General features: G+C 42.1%; 1 protein-coding gene across 2 annotated transcripts in view; it reads right to left on the reverse strand.

The window, feature by feature from the left end:
* hyou1 (hypoxia up-regulated 1) overlaps nucleotides 1-16,592 on the reverse strand; it is a 33,055-nt gene that overhangs the window by 1,571 nt on the left and 14,892 nt on the right. For both annotated transcript variants that reach the window (XM_079648430.1, XM_079648429.1), the window contains exons 11-23: nucleotides 5,412-5,494; nucleotides 5,083-5,215; nucleotides 4,656-4,840; nucleotides 4,314-4,452; nucleotides 3,975-4,032; nucleotides 3,394-3,470; nucleotides 3,105-3,299; nucleotides 2,808-2,974; nucleotides 2,640-2,727; nucleotides 2,192-2,448; nucleotides 2,019-2,103; nucleotides 1,528-1,783; nucleotides 1,318-1,425 (exon numbers count right to left, since the gene is read on the reverse strand). In XM_079648430.1, the coding sequence (XP_079504556.1) occupies nucleotides 1,318-1,425; nucleotides 1,528-1,783; nucleotides 2,019-2,103; nucleotides 2,192-2,448; nucleotides 2,640-2,727; nucleotides 2,808-2,974; nucleotides 3,105-3,299; nucleotides 3,394-3,470; nucleotides 3,975-4,032; nucleotides 4,314-4,452; nucleotides 4,656-4,840; nucleotides 5,083-5,215; nucleotides 5,412-5,494 (1,831 nt within the window). The remainder of the gene's footprint in view (nucleotides 1-1,317; nucleotides 1,426-1,527; nucleotides 1,784-2,018; nucleotides 2,104-2,191; nucleotides 2,449-2,639; nucleotides 2,728-2,807; nucleotides 2,975-3,104; nucleotides 3,300-3,393; nucleotides 3,471-3,974; nucleotides 4,033-4,313; nucleotides 4,453-4,655; nucleotides 4,841-5,082; nucleotides 5,216-5,411; nucleotides 5,495-16,592) is intronic.

Raw genomic sequence — 16,592 nt, forward strand, 5'->3', positions numbered from 1 at the left:
GCCTGTTAGCAGAGACATTTGCAGGCATTGGTTGCAAGATGAGGGAAAATCCAGAGCTGGTTTGTGGTCTGACTGACCTGGTAAAACAACATCTGATCTTGTCATCGGGGCATTCTCATCATTATTGAAATGCACCACATCAAACGATTTACATTTTCTACTACAAGCAAGCACATGCCACACCCGTCAGCTTTGTCTACATCACTTTCATTTACAACAAGGAGCAGTCTGCTGCGAGTCAGAAACAGAATGACGGGATAGCTTGTTCTAATGTAAAGCAAATGCTCCTTTGGATGGGATTAGAATGTGATTCAACCCTTTAATGTAATAAATGACATCACATTGTTCTGCAGGTTTTATTACTATTCAACAGCTGGAACAACAGCAACACAAACTAGCATTGAAAACACTTGTATGGTTTTTGTTTTTATGGATCATTGTCTTAAAGGGACAAAACTCCCATGTTTTACTACCACTGTAAGTTGTTGGAGTATTACATATTTATGTCCATTCATAAATCAACCATTTCATGTCAAAACGACGAGTGTTGTTGTACAGATCAACCTATGTACGAATGAAATAAATGATAGTTGAACTACAGTGCGTCTTCCTCCGGTTCACTCAGCTGAAGTGACTACAGACATGTGAGGAGTGGGTTAGAGTTAAGGTGAGGCTAGAGTCAGAGTTCCGTCTCTTTTTACATGTCTAAATCCCTGTGGCAAGCCAAAGGCGTCCTCCACCTTTAGGTGCTTCTCCCAGAGATATCCTTTAAAAGTGCTACATAATGTCAGTTGAGGGAAGTCATTCTAAAAGGAGCCGTATGTTACATTAATAGTTGACTGTACTATTCTGATTCACTCATCAGAAGGATGCTTACTTGCTCATGAAATGCTTCAAAAACATTGAAGTACCACACTGCAGGTACTGCAGCGAATAAAACATTATTACAAATGCGTAGTCTTTTGGTATATATCACAGGTATTATTCAACCAATACAAATCATTAACTTTGATTTGATATTCATGAATCCTTCATTATGGGACAGTGGCAGATCAGCAGTTCTGGAATTAAGCGTTTGAATGTTTGAGCAGGAGATATAATAGTTGAGAAAGTGCAGTAGAAGAGTCCCTATCATGAGAATGAAGGAGAGCCTTCTGAAGAAAGCCCGGCTGAACACAGCAGCTTTATAACAATAATGCGATCCGTTACAACAGTCCAGCATAACTCTCATGCTCCGTTAGTGTCAGTGAGGAGTTGAGTGGTGAGGAGTTGACTAAAGCTCTCCGGCATCATCAGCTACAGGAATGGCAGACCGACCTGTGGTTGTTGATTCTTCTGTGGGCTGTGATTGGCTGTCCGAGTCTGTGTTTGTAGCGCTCTCCTCAGTGGGCGGGACTTCCCCTGGCTGTCCCTCCTCTGAGCTTTCTGTATTTAGATTGAGCATTTTGAAAAAGACAACAAAAATAAGTAGTTTTTCTAACGTCATAACAGTTGTAATTATTTTTGGATAATACACGATTGACCCACCACTCTTTGAGTCTGTGCTTTCCTCTGTGGAGGGGATGACCTTCTCCTTGGTGGTGTTGTTGGCCTTGCTGCTTTTATCAGAGCTTGTGCTGTTCTTGGCTTTGGCTTTGGGCTTGGCAAACTTGGCCTTGTTGAGCAGGTAGTTGAGCTCCCGCTCCAGCAGGGACACTTTGGACTCTATGTCTTTTGACAAGAGGACGGGCCGTTCCTTTGGAGAGCGCTTCTCCTGCTCGGCTTCAGTCTCATTTTTCCACGTCTGCAGAAAACGTTACACCTGTCAATTTACTATACACAAAGAGAACTACTTAACTATGAAAAAAAATGATAATATATGTGCATTATGGGAAATGTAGCATATGCCCCATACTAGAAAATACAAGCCTTGTACCGACACAGCTTTAACATTTTTCTATTTCACTTTGAGCTAAATAAATGAGGAGGAGGACCATCCTCCAAAGTGTGAGGAACACATTTAAACATTCCCCACATACCATTGTTTCGTTGATCACTTTTTCTAACAAATTCAGCTCAACTTCAGTGAAGATCTGGTCATCCTCTGGAATCAGTTTGGCACTCCTTTGAAGAAAACAAAACAAATGTGCTCAATAACAAACTCCCTCGCCTCTACGAAGTCCTAACATCTCCAGCAGCCTCCTCCACTCACCTCAGGAAGAAGCTGGAGGTGTTGAGTCTGCTGTTCAGGGCAGCCAGGCGCTCGGGCCACCTGCGGCGCTCCTCAACCCTGAAGAACATGTCCTTACACAGGCTCCTCAGCTGGGACAGTTGCTCCCTCAGCTGCTTGTTGGAGGCAGTGTAGCCCTCCTCATCCATCCACTCAGACGTCTCGCTCAGCTTGCTGGAGATCTGCTCCTTCTCCTCCTCCGTCACCACCAGCTGGTAATCGTCCTGGTACAGCTTGTCCTGGAGGAACAATGCGTGTTTGTGGGGGAGGCCCAGGTGACGTTGTGCCATGTGGTTGTTCTTAAGATTAAAGGATTTTAAATCTAGGATTTCTGTCGAATAGCTACACTGGTAAATCACATTTCTTGAAAACCAAATTGGATAGGAAATAAAGCTGATGATAAAACTATGGTTAAGCATTAGATGCTCACCTGTGTCTCAAAGATAAAAGCTTCCAGACTGTTGAGGGACTTCTCCCTCTCCTGTTTGGCCAGGTCTCTGTCTGTCAGATCCTGCAACCTGTGAACATACAAAGACTCATTTCAGCCAACTAACTGAGAACCGAGAGAACACGAGAAAGAAGAAAGTTGCTGCTTTACTTCTTCTTAGAGGAGGCTACATCCTCTGCAGTAGGGTCGAGGATGTCGTTGGTGATGAGTTCCGCTGTGACGTCTTCAGAGATTTTGCTCTTTTTCTGAGGTTTTGCCTTCCTCTCAGCTTCCTTCTCTGCCTCCGTGTTCTCAGCTTTCTCTCCATCCTTTTCCTCCTTTACCAGCAAAAATTTGTTTTTTTAATACAAAGACTTTATAGGCCACTCTTTTTGGGATGAAGTTAGTTTCTCATTTACTAATCAATATTTCAAACTAAATGTCCCTCAGGGCTATTAGAGGTCTTACCGGAGCATCAGTCTGGCTGCTCGCCTCCTCTGTCTTCTCCTGACCTTTCTCTTCAGCGGAACTCTTCTCTGAGTTGTCCTGCTTCTCCTCGGCCTCGGCCTCGTCCTCCTTGTCCTCCTTGCCCTCGGCCTCGTCCTCCTTGTCCTCCTTGCCCTCCTTGTCCTTGTCAGACTCTGGAGGCACTTCCTCCTCGTCCTGAACAAGAGAAATCAGGAAACAATGTGAGCTACCACCTCAGCACACTGTATTTGATTAACAGAAATATCAACTTTGTCATGATTTGAATTACCTGGACAGGTTCTGTCACATTTGCGGCAGGTTCTGAGGATCCTCCTCCAAACAAGGTGGAAATAGTGTTTCCCAGTTCTGAAACCGAGTTGGCTCAGTTAGTTATATTAAGTCCCATAAACTAAAGTACAGGCTGTAAAATTGACAACTTTAAAAAAAGTATTTTAGTATTAGCAATCAACAAGCCAAAAACATTTTCAAGTTTCATCAGCGCTGACCAAAGAAGGAGGCAATAGAAGCTGTGAATCCTGCAGGTCCTTTGTCTCAGGAATGAATGCCAGCTACAGCATCGACCCGTGTCTTCCTTGTTCAGAGATAACCACTTACTAACAGCGTCTCGGTGTCATCTTCATAACACTGAATACTTTGGCTCGGGCTCAAACATACCTCACTAGAACACTCAATGTATTCCTAAAGACAACCCTGTAGTGGTTTAATCAAAGTTAGCACAGTGGACATATGTGTGATGGCACAAATCACTTTTAATTTACCCCTCCCCCCGGCTACAAAGCTAAATACCACACAGATGGGCAGAAAGAATTTCAAGGTCACCAAAGTACCGCCATAACGCTCAGAACCTACTAGTTAATGTCGATTCCTCCTCTTTCTCCTCCACAATAGTTTCAAACACAGACTCCACCTGTGGATGACAAAAATACAACATTCATTTCACTGAAACAAATCAAATATACTTTTGGTTTCTATTCTGCGATTATCAAGTACATCAATCAAACAAAACAATAGTTGATTTGAAATGTATCCCTCTATAATTGAGCTACAGCCATGATATTCTGCTGTGTGCAGTATGAGGAGTGGCTCTATGTATTGTTATTTGGAAGTCAGACATCACAGGAGGGTAGAACATGTGTCCTGCTCACAGTGAGCAGCTGCTGTTTGGATGTTCAGAAGAGGGAGACTGACCCGGTCCAGCAGCAGCACCCCGCTCTCATCCATGTTGAAATGGGCTTTGATGCCTTTGGACTCTGCGTCTGCATTCTTCTGGAAGCTGTTGCCTACTCCAGACAGCTTGACCGTGGTCAGGTTCAGAATGCCAAACACGCTGCGAAACACCAGCAAAACATTCAAAACCCTGAAGGCATCATACATCTGAGCTTCTTTGAATGCTTTTAAAGTACAGTGAGGTTCCACAACACAATAACATGATGTAAACTTTGGTTCTGTCCTTCTGCACTGCTGAAGTGATCACATGTCTATGTGGAAGAGAACATCATCACAGAGCTCTACAGCACTCAGCCAACTAACCTGAGGTCTTCCTGACTTAGGTAGCTCAGGTCGCCGTAGTTGATGTAGAAAGCAAAGTCATCGCTGTAGCGGTTGAATGTGATGACCTTGCGCTGGGGGTAGGGCGCCATCCTCTGGAAGAGGATACGTTTGTTGTGTTTAAGGGTCTTGATACCCTCCTCCTCTGACTCACGGGTGAACTCCACCTGATGGTACCAAATACATGTGGTTAGTGTTTCCATGGATTGTATTTAGGATTTTAATGTCACATCCTATTTGGATTTTAGTCCTGTACTAAAAGAACAGGCAACAGTGTGAAAAACGTGCTGAAAAACACTGTTGTTACAGGAGTTCAAACACATGCCCACCAGTTACCAGATAAGGATTCATATTTTTCATCATCAGCAAAGCCACAGGACAGGATGAACGAGGCAGTGAACGAGCTGACCTGGATGGGGAAGACGGCTGCGTCCCGGACCAGGAAGGGTTTGACCTTGAAGGCCTTGCTGAGGGCAGCAGCCTGGTACACCGCTCCCATGGCTGCTGCTTCGTCTGCGTTGATGTTCTTCGCCAGATCCTCTCTGCACGGCAGAATACACAAACCACAGCTTCTCAATCCAACCAAAGTTAAACTCAACTCTCTCTAACAATCAGAATCAGGATGATTTCCAAGATTTGGTGGAAATGTGAAGCAAATCAAGTTGTGGAAAAATAAAGTTAATCAATCATGTTCACTTTCAAAGTGGAAGTGATTGAATGTGAGTGGACAGTACTCACTTTCCCACAGCTTTGAGCAGCACTTCCTGAACCTTGGGGACGCGGGTGGCGCCACCTACTAAAATCACCTGCTCAATGTCCTCCTGTTGAAAGAAATATAAAAACTCACTCAACATCTGTTCATACTCACTGCTCAACATTTCCCATCAAATTAAAAAGAACATCAGTCCACACCTTAAGATGGTAAGAAACCTTAACGTCAAAATTAGTTCTGCTTTTGACATAGGTCCCTTTCACACCAACGCGGTTCCAGGGCCGGTTTTGAGCTAGAGCCTGAAGAGCAGTTTTTTCCTGTTCACACCGGAGCCACCTCTATGCTGCGGAATCCGGTATGTTTCAAGCACCAAAAAATTGTCGGTCTAGAACATAGACTGTTTATATAAATGGACGTAGTGTCCATGACGTCACCAATAGGATTCTGCAGAGTTTCTGAGAAGCTTTAAGTAGGCGGTGTCGGCCACTAACGGCTCGACAGTGACGTCAGAGTCTAACTCCCGCCTGCTCCAGCCTGATCCAAATAAGGGCAAAGAGGCGGAGCCGAGGCGGGACTTCCTGGAACTAGCTGGAAGTTCCAGAGCTAGCTGAGCTAACATGCTCAGCAGTGCTCTGTGATGCTAGCCGGCTAACCTACATTTGTTGCTCCCAGTCTGCACGTTTTACGTTGCTTAAGGTAAGTTAACATGAAATTATTCAGCAAAACTATCAATAATAATTAATGCTGTCAAAATGATCGCGTTAACGGCGGTAATTAATTTTCTTAATTAATTACGCATTTAACGCATGTGCAGAATCAGGGCTGCCAACATTTGAGTTCAGCTTGGAGTCAGAGTTTTTTTTGGTGAACCGAAAAAAGAAACGTTCATGTGTACAGCGTTACAAATGTATTTAACATGTACAAACTAGGGTTTATCATTAATGTACCAGGTGCTACAGTGGAATACGCACATACACAGTGTACCCGTACAGTGAAGGCTCGATAATCAGCTCACAGCATATAGGTGTAAGCAGAGGTAAAGTGCTATTTTATATGTGGGGGGGGGGGGGGGGGGTCCTCACCTCCGGGGGGTCCGGGGGCCTGCTCCCCCGGGAAGATGTCTTTGTTAAATATTGAAGTTAAATGCATCAACCTGGTGCATTTTGAGAGCAAAAGGAATTTAAGGATAGATCTCTCAACACCCATATGAAACAGAACTGGAAACAGATTTTCTTTATGGATATTTTACAAATCACTCCACTTTTAAACTGTATTCTTATTTTACTGTCATAGTATTTCATAACTGTTTTTCATGTATTCTCATAAATGGTGACCAAAACGTTTAAGACCCACTGAGATAACTAGACTAAAGTTAACTATCTAAACAGAGTCCCTTACTGAGCTGTAGTTATCTCTCTCAGCCTGACAGGAGAGAGCTCTCCCTGACTCCCTCTCATTGTTTGAGAAACAGCTTCTATCCGTTAGCGCAGCTAGCTAACCAGATGCTAACAACAACAATGCAAATAGTGAGTTTGGAAGAAATATACTGTATAATAGTAAAGTTATTTAAGATGATGCCATATTTATTGAAGATTTACATTATAAATATTCCCCCAAATTATTCAAAAGCATATTCTTCAAAACTCTCTGCTGTAGTATGACCACCAGGAGACTATTGATGTGTGTAGTGAGTTTGGTAGTAATAAGCTGTATAATAGTGATTGATTATTATTGTATTCACTGTTTTCGGAGTTGCACTTTGCAGACGGTCCCTGAGTACTCGTTTCTTCTCCGGCTGCGGATAGAGACCAATGTAATGTGTCCAGCTCGGAGGACGGCGCATATTGGCTTTTTTTGATCAAAATGTGATTGTAGTTCGTTGTCAACCTTACCACGGTACTTAGGAGTCGTCATTTGTGTCTGAATAACGTTTTGTTCATGAGTTATTGATCCGTGAAATCAGAATCTCCCAATATCGTTCCAACTTCACTGAACTAAGCCAGAAGACCGTCTCATTTCGTAGACCGCTCGGTTTGCTGTTCCTTCAATTAATTTTTATATACATTTATTTTGGACGAAAACTTAGCGTGAGGAAAGGCAAGTGTGGCGTGAGTGCGTGAGATATGGGTTAATTGCGTGACTCTCACGCTCAATGCGTGAGTGTTGGCAGCCCTGGCAGAATGGCCCGCCCCATTCATCCCACCAGTGGCAGTGCCAGGGTATGGCTGGGGTAGGCTACACCCATACCAAGAAATGGCTTGGCCCCACCATGAAAAATGATGCACAGACAGCAGTTAGTAAGATTGATTTCAGTAGCCACTTGTCTGGAAATACCGAAGACCAGAAACGGTTTTGAAAGCTTTTGTCACGTAGTGATCGTCTTCTCAATAGAACATCTTTGATAATGTCTTCTGCCCAATCAGAATCAAGATAAGGCGTGGTGTTTTTGCAGGAAGTCCCGACGGAGAATACTCTTGCTGTAGTACATCTCTATATACTAGACCCTTCAGAAAAACGCGGGTAAAAATCCTTGATTATGCGAGGTTTTTATGCAGTGAAATATGCGGGAAAGAATAGATTGTTTTTTTAAAATATTGGGCTGTCTTATTTATTCTCTCTCACACACACAACCTGCCACTAACGTTAAACCACCCACACACCCACAACCTGCCACTAACGTTAAACCACACACACACCCACAACCTGCCACTAACGTTAAACCACACACACACCCACAACCTGCCACTAACGTTAAACCACACACACACACACACACACACACACAGTTTCCCCCCACTTTCGTGAAAGACATCGGGGTACTGCTTTGCCCGGTCTTTAGCAGAAATGTTCGTCGTGTGAGTTCCACACGTTCACTCTACGGTGTTGTTTACCTTCTGTGATGCGCGAGCTGATGACGTCACGTCATCATCATCACTACTTCACGTCAACACGAGTTAACTTTTTTTTTCCTCAACTTTGTGTGGAAAAATGCGGGGATTATGCAGCCTTTTGATAATTATGCGGCCTTTTAAAAATCTGCGCCATTTTGCCGATAGTGTGCGTTTTTCTGGAGGGTCTAATATTCATCGATACAACATTACGTGTTGATAGAAAACAACACGTAATGAAATAAGACTCCACGGTTTGATGATTGATAGGTGTGTGGGCTGTCTTTCATTTTGACACAGAACAATGTTATAATAAACATACATACATACTGTATGTGAAATGGATATATCCGCCTTCTTTCATTTATTTTTCCATTCCCACAACAATATACATAAAGAAATGGCATATTTTGGACATAGTTCGAATGGTGATTAATAATGATTAATACATTTTTAAGCTGTGATTAATCTGATTAACATTTTTAATCGTTTGACAGCCCCAATAATAATCTAAGGTATTGAGTTTTTGGGGTAATACTTAATACAAATCTTAAAATGCCTACTGGCAGAGAGACAGAAAGCTAGAAGCAACAGTCACTGCAGAGACCTGTCACTCAAGGTGACATGCCCTAACTTTAAGACCTAATATAACTAAAAAGGTTGCGTTATAAAACAATTCACCCCCCACATTGTAGTCATGAAGGGGGAATCTATCTATACAGAGAATATGTTTTTTTTTTTTAACCACGATGTAAACATGTTTATTTCTGCTGTAAAGTTGGTCATTTTAACATGGGGGTCTAAGGAAATTGCTCCCTTCTGCAGACTGCTCCAATACCTCATTCACACCAACGCAACTCCGGTTCAAGCTCCGTGCTAGAGCTTTTCAGGTTCAGAACCGGTTCTTCGGTCTAGCTCCGGCTCTTTTCACACTGCCCAGAGTCCGACTGGTGCTGCGTCATCGTTTGCGTCATGACGTAATCGTTTGCGTGCCTGCTTCATAAAGGCAAACCGCGCGGAAACCCCTCACAGCTGACACCGACAACAACAACAATGGCCGATTGTGCTCCAGCTTCCTCTGTACCTCTTCGGAAGACCAGATTCCCAATAGGTAGCTGGTCTCTTCAGTGGACCACTGCTGCTTGTTAAGTTTCTCCATCGTTGTGTACAAACTGGATAAAACGCCAGCTTTTTGTTGTTGTTCAGGAGTTGATCCAGCCCCTGCCCCCGTCTCGACGTAAGCGTGACGTATGCGGTGCTTTTGCTCTGGCCGGACAATGTTTTGGTGCTCGAAATGAACCGGATTCCGGAGCTAAGAGGCTGCTCCGCTGCGGTGTGAAGAGGAAAACCCGGTGCTTTTCAAGCTCCAGCTCCGAACCGGCCCTGAAACACCGTTGGTGTGAATGAGGTACTACTGGCCACTAGATGAACTGCAGTTTGAGGCACTTCCTTATGGGCTCCCGCCTCTGCCCCAGAGTTTGCCGCTTTGTCTAGAAGCAAGAACCGCATACGTCACGCTTCAGTCGGAGGGGGGCGAGATTAACCTGAGCTAACAGTTAAAGGCGAGTATGGCAATTCAAAGTTGTAACAAGCAGTAGTGCTGAGCAAAGTGACTAGAACGCAACCACACACTTATAAAAAAACACACTTTATAAAGTAAGGCAACACTAACCAGGCTTCATGTGATTCTGTTTATTTGTACCTTACTTTGACCATCTGTTCTCTGTTATTGATCATTGTGGAGAGCAGGCAGACGTTTACTATTATAGCAGCTATCGGATGGAATCAATACATGGGCTGCACAGGTTGTCATGTCCAACTATCACAAGTAGAATCATAATGAAAAATAAGCCGGTAAAATGTGCCTGTAGAAAACAGTTTATGCCACAAAAGGATAGCAACAACAAGTAGTCATGATAATCAGTTTAGCTTCGGTTGCTATGCTAACATCACCCATTTTATACCAGAGAAACTTTAATAACAGCGTTGTAATGCCAAACAGCTTCAAATCAGACTGACACACATTCACTTGGGGATATGTATGAGCTGCTTGTGTGACAGTCAGACAGTGAATACTTTACAGCGGCCGCTGCCGTGTGAGCTAACCCCTAGATTCCACCGGGTCCGTTACGGCTGCACCGCGGCGTTCGCACAGATCGCGGCCACTCTAGTATGAGATGTGACTTGTGCCAAAGAACAGATAACTAAGCTGACTGAGCGGAGAACTAACGTGTCAACGTGCGCCAACGCCTGCATTAATTTTGAATGGGTTGACGTAGAATACAGGAGACGTCACGACGATGTCAGACGTCACATCACATGAGGGGCCGTACAGGCCGTAATTCATACTGGTCCTCTCACGCACACACATGTATTCTCCTTTTATATAGATACATTTTCACTCACACACGTATATATTTACACTCACACATTCTGCTCTCATATTATTATATTTCAATGCACACATTCATATATTGTCACTCACACATTCATGCATTTTGTTCTCATATTCATATATGTTAATGCTCAGATTAAACTCGCGGAAATGATTTCAAAAGAAAAAGCACTCGTTTGCTTGGAACGGTGATATTATAAACAAGGGGAAACTAGGGGAATTTAGCGATCACAAAGAAAATGGCCAAGACAAACATTGAGCCCAGAAAATGAATGTTATTAAGGGCTGTAAATATAATAAGCCTGTGTCTAAAATGGACAACATTGTAAGGAGATCTTTTTTCAAATCAGCAGCTCTTTTTTCCCCTGCTGATCGATACAAATATTTGTTAACACAAGTTCTCAATAAAAGTGACCCTGTTGGACTCGGTACTACTTGGACTACTACCACAAGTAAAATCAAGTACTTTTACTGTATACTTTATGAGTAATCCTCTGTCAAAGTCCCCTCCATAGTAACCTACATAATGCATTTTTTCTGCTATCTTTGATGAATGATAAAAAGACAATTTTACCATTAGTTCTTAATGATATTGACTGCGGTCAACTCAGCCGTCTCTCGCAAAAAAGTATTTAGTCAGCCACCAATTTTGCAAGTTCTCCCACTTAAAAAGATGAGGCCTGTAATTTTCCTAGGTATACCTCAACTATGAGAGACAAAATGAGAAAGAAAAAAAAAAAAAAAAAAAAAAAAAAAAAAAAAAGAATCCAGAAAATCACATTGTCTGATTTTTAAAGAATTTATTTGCAAATTATGGTGGAAAATAAGTATTTGGTCATCTACAAACAAACAAGATTTCTGGCTCTCACAGACCTGTGACTTCTTCTTTAAGAGCCTCCTCTGCCCTCCACTTGTTAACTGTATTAATGGCACCCGTTTGAACTCGTTATCAGTATAAAAGACCCCTGTCCACAACCTCAAACGGTCACACTCCAAACTCCACTATGGCCAAGACCAAAGAGCTGTCAAAGGACACCAGAAACAAAATTGTAGACCTGCACCAGGCTGGGAAGACTGAATCTGCAATAGGTAAGCAGCTTGGTGTGAAGAAATCAACTGTGGGAGCAATTATTAGAAAATGGAAGACATACAAGACCACTGATAATCTCCCTCGATCTGGGGCTCCACGCAAGATCTCACGCCGTGGGGTCAAAATGATCACAAGAACGGTGAGCAAAAATCCCAGAACCACACGGGGGGGCCTAGTCAATGACCTGCAGAGAGCTGGGACCAAAGTAACAAAGGCTACTATCAGTAACACACTACGCCGCCAGGGACTCAAATCCTGCAGTGCCAGACGTGTCCCCCTGCTTAAGCCAGTACATGTCCAGGCCCGTCTGAAGTTTGCTAGAGAGCATTTAGATGATCCAGAAGAGGATTGGGAGAATGTCATATGGTCAGATGAAACCAAAATAGAACTTTTTGGCAAAAACTCAACTAGACGTGTTTGGAGGAGAAAGAATGCTGAGTTGCATCCAAAGAACACCATACCTACTGTGAAACATGGGGGTGGAAACATCATGCTTTGGGGCAAAGGGACCAGGACGACTGATCCGTGTAAAGGAAAGAATGAATGGGGCCATGTATCGTGAGATTTTGAGTGACAACCTCCTACCATCGCCCAGGCAACAAAGGAGTGGCTTCGTAAGAAGCATTTCAAGGTCCTGGAGTGGCCTCGCCAGTCTCCAGATCTCAAACCCATAGAAAATCTTTGGAGGGAGTTGAAAGTCCGTGTTGCCCAGCGACAGCCCCAAAACATCACTGCTCGAGAGGAGATCTGCATGGAGGAATGGGCCAAAATACCAGCAACATTGTGTGAAAACCTTGTGAAGACTTACAGAAAACGTTTGACCTCTGTCATTGCCAACAAAGGGTATATAACAAAGTATTGAGATGAACTTTTGTTATTGACCAAATACTTATTTTCCACCATAATGTGCAAATAAATTCTTTAAAAATCAGACAGTGATTTTCTGGATTTTTTTTTCTCATTTTGTCTCATATTTGAGGTATACCTAGGATGAAAATTACAGGCCTCTCATATTTTTAAGTGGGAGAACTTGCACAATTGGTGGCTGACTAAATACTTTTTTGCCCCACTGTATGTACAGATGTAGCGATTCATTTCAGACAGTTTGAAACGCGAGGGCCGTGATTGGTACGTGATCTGCCCTCGCTCAAGGGAAAACCTCCAGCTTGACTTGAGACCGCCCCCGTGATACATAAATGTAATTATAATGAAGCCAGCGGCAATGGATCATTGATCCACCAGGGGGTGCAGTGGGGTTCCACACTGGAGCTCATGTGAAATAAAGTCAGATACAGTATGCTGGATGTACAGCGGAACTTTGTTAAATGGTAAATGGACTGTACTTATATAGTGCTTTATCCAGTCTTTAAGACCCCTCAAAGCGCTTTAAATACTACATGTCATTCACCCGTTCACACCCATTCATACAGAGCAGTGTACCTTACTCTATAGGACCTAACATTCACACACATTCACACACCGTTGGCCATGCCATCGGGAGCAACTGTTAAGATCCATATGTCACGGATATCATACTACTGTGCTAAATAAGAGACATGTGATCATTTACAAAACATCCCCATGTTGTCATTTAACAAAATAATTTTGTTATTCGAAAAAAACGAACGGGAGGAAATGCAGCCCGGCTCTCGATTTTTAATCCTAATTTAATCATCATCTTAACCGCGATCATTTATGTTTATGTTCGCCGAATTGACATGAAATCACTGACAAACATGAATATACTGTATTCAACTTCATTAAAACGTTATTAACGTGCCTAAACTCAGTAATTCACCAAAAATATGTATATTTTAAATGGAGCTTCGTCGGTCGATCAGGCTCCCAAAGTGTAGCGGAGGGATCCTCATCTGCATGACGGGTGTTATTTTCCCCATAAGGAACAAGTCGCTGCAAATTATCCCGCTTATTACATGGCCACATTCTCAACAAAGTAACGACATGACTCCCAATATTAATTGAAATGCTTTTATGGATTTAGAAAATGTTTTTATTGATTTAAATTGACATGCATCCGCTAAGAAAAATAGTCCGTTGTTACCGTTTTTTAAACAGTCTGAATGAAACGGGAGCTCTCAGCTGTGTATTTACACAACTAATGGCCCATCAACCACAGCTCTCTCCCCCCCTCCCCCCCTGATCTTTCTTCTCCAGCAGCTAAATTAACAGTGGGTTACTCTGAGTGACCATAGACTGTATGTGACAAGCTTACAGTTAGTGACGTAACAACAACATAAAATCTTCGGATGTAACAACATTAACATTATAAATAGTAACATAGCTGAACATGGTATTGCACATTTAGCTTTGAGTGTTACTGACCTGAGATGTTTTTATTACATGAATTAAGGTGACTGAGGCTTTTTAACATACAGGGATGCAAACTCATCAGGTATGAAAAAGGTGACAATAATAACAGAAACGCCAAAGAGTCACATCTAATAGAAATATATAAAAGCATTTATTTTAAATTGTGTAGCAGTCAGTTTATAATTTTGGCAGCACTGTTGAGCATTTTAAAAATGTATTTTCATGCCTCTGTGCAAGGCTCAAGTCTTTTTATCTTTATAGCCACATGGTGTAAAGTAACTAAGTTCATAAACTCAACAAGTACTATACTTGGGCACAATTTTGAGATACTTGTACTTTATTTAAGTATTTCAATGTTTTGCTACTTTGTTCTTCTACTCCACTATAGTTCAGAGGTACATGCTGTACTTTTCCTCCACTCCATGTATGTAATACCTTTAGTTACTTTACAGATGTGGATGAATGATGTGAAATATAATCAAGTGTTAAATCAGACTTTAGTTCCACCTGGAGTAAATCCACAAGCTACCCTGCAGTATACAAAGTCATTCAAACTAGCTGCACCTTTACCAGCTTTGAGAACACTTTCATGATCAATTATAAAACATATCATATATATTATTCTGAAATGGACCAATCTGCACAATCACTACTTTTACTGTCGCTACTTTCACTATATTTTGATGATAATACTTTTCTACTTTTACTTGAGGAACATTTTGAATGCAGGACTTTTACTTTAACAGAGTATTCCTACACTCTGGGACTATTACTTTTACTCAAGTACAAGATCTGAGTACTTCTACTTTTACTCAAGTACAAGACCTGAGTACTTCTACTTTTACTCTAGTACAAGATCTGAGTACTTCTACTTTTACTCAAGTATAAGACCTGAGTACTTCTACTTTTACTCTAGTACAAGATCTGTGTGCTTCTACTTTTACTCAAGTACAAGACCCGAGTGCTTCTACTTTTACTCAAGTACAAGATTTGAGTACTTCTACTTTTACTCTAGTACAAGATCTGTGTGCTTCTACTTTTACTCAAGTACAAGATCTGAGTACTTCTACTTTTACTCAAGTACAAGACCTGAGTACTTCTAATTTTACTCAAGTACAAGACCTGAGTACTTCTACTTTTACTCAAGTACAAGACCTGAGTACTTCTAATTTTACTCAAGTACAATATATATATATATATATATATATACTTATACCACCTCTGTTTATAGCCTATAAAAAAAACTATTAGAAATAGAAGGCTAAAGCTAACGTTAGCAGATAGTGACAATGTATGCTAGCTAGCTAGCTAGCTCAACGATTCCTTAAATAATATTGCCACAGAAAAACTTTTCAGTTCACATCACGCTCTGCCGCTCCGACAGGGAGCTCTACTCTGAACACCTGAACGGCCCGTTCTAACAGCTGTTCACCAGCGGTCCAGTCTGTGCCACAGTGACTCCGGACGCACAGTTAATATTAACGAACGCACCCGTAGGTAATGTAGCTGCTGAAGCTAGACCATCATGTCGGAGCAGCAGAGCCTTATTATACATCCATGAGCAGAGCCGACAGGCAGGAAGACTCGAGCACACAGCTCGTACTTCATTATAATATATAAAAAAAGAACACCATGCGTGTCATGATGGCACATAACAGCTCACGGCCGCAGATTACTCCGGGTCCCAGACCCCCCCATACCCCAAAAATATTTTTATTGCAGATCTAAATGAATCACGCAAACGAATTATTTTGGATTCAAAACGGCGAATTTCGCCAAAAGGTGACAAATTTGCATCACTGAACATAGACAGAGCACAACTGAAACATAACATCTGAGATGTAACATAATACACTTTTTGGGGATGCTTGGGATGTGAGGAGTGAGGGACACGGCTTAGAACGGGCGTGTCGCCTGGCAGGACAGGAGAGTGTGTGCACCAGTCTGCCTTGATCTATGAATTCATGTCCGTGACACTCACTGCTGCCCACAGCTGTTTTATAGAAGGAAATTCCTTCACTTCATGAAAGTGTTTTAACCACACACACCTCTACACACACATGACGGGTATTATTTTCCCCATAAGGAACAAGTCGCTGCAAATTATCCCGCTTATTACACGGCCACATTCTCAACAAAGTAACGACATGACTCCCAATATTAATTTAAATGCTTTTATGGATTTAGATTTTTTTTTTTATTGATTTAAAAAATAGTTGTATGTATTGATTTAAAAAATAGTTGTATGTATTGATTTAAATTGAAATGCATCCGCTAAGAAAAATAGTCCGTTGTTACCGTTTTTTAAACAGTCTGAATGAAACGGCAGCTCTCAGCTGTGTATTTACACAACTAATGGCCCATCAACCACAGCTCTCTCCCCCCCTCCCCCCTTGATCTTTCTTCTCCAGCAGCTAAATTAACTGTAGGTTACTCTGAGTGACAAGCTTACAGTTAGACACAACACTGTCATTGCAAGTGACCCTCAGTTAGTTGACTTTTA

This window comes from Notothenia rossii, assembly GCF_949606895.1.
Source record: "Notothenia rossii genome assembly, chromosome: 9".
In the NCBI taxonomy this organism is placed as follows: domain Eukaryota; kingdom Metazoa; phylum Chordata; class Actinopteri; order Perciformes; family Nototheniidae; genus Notothenia; species Notothenia rossii.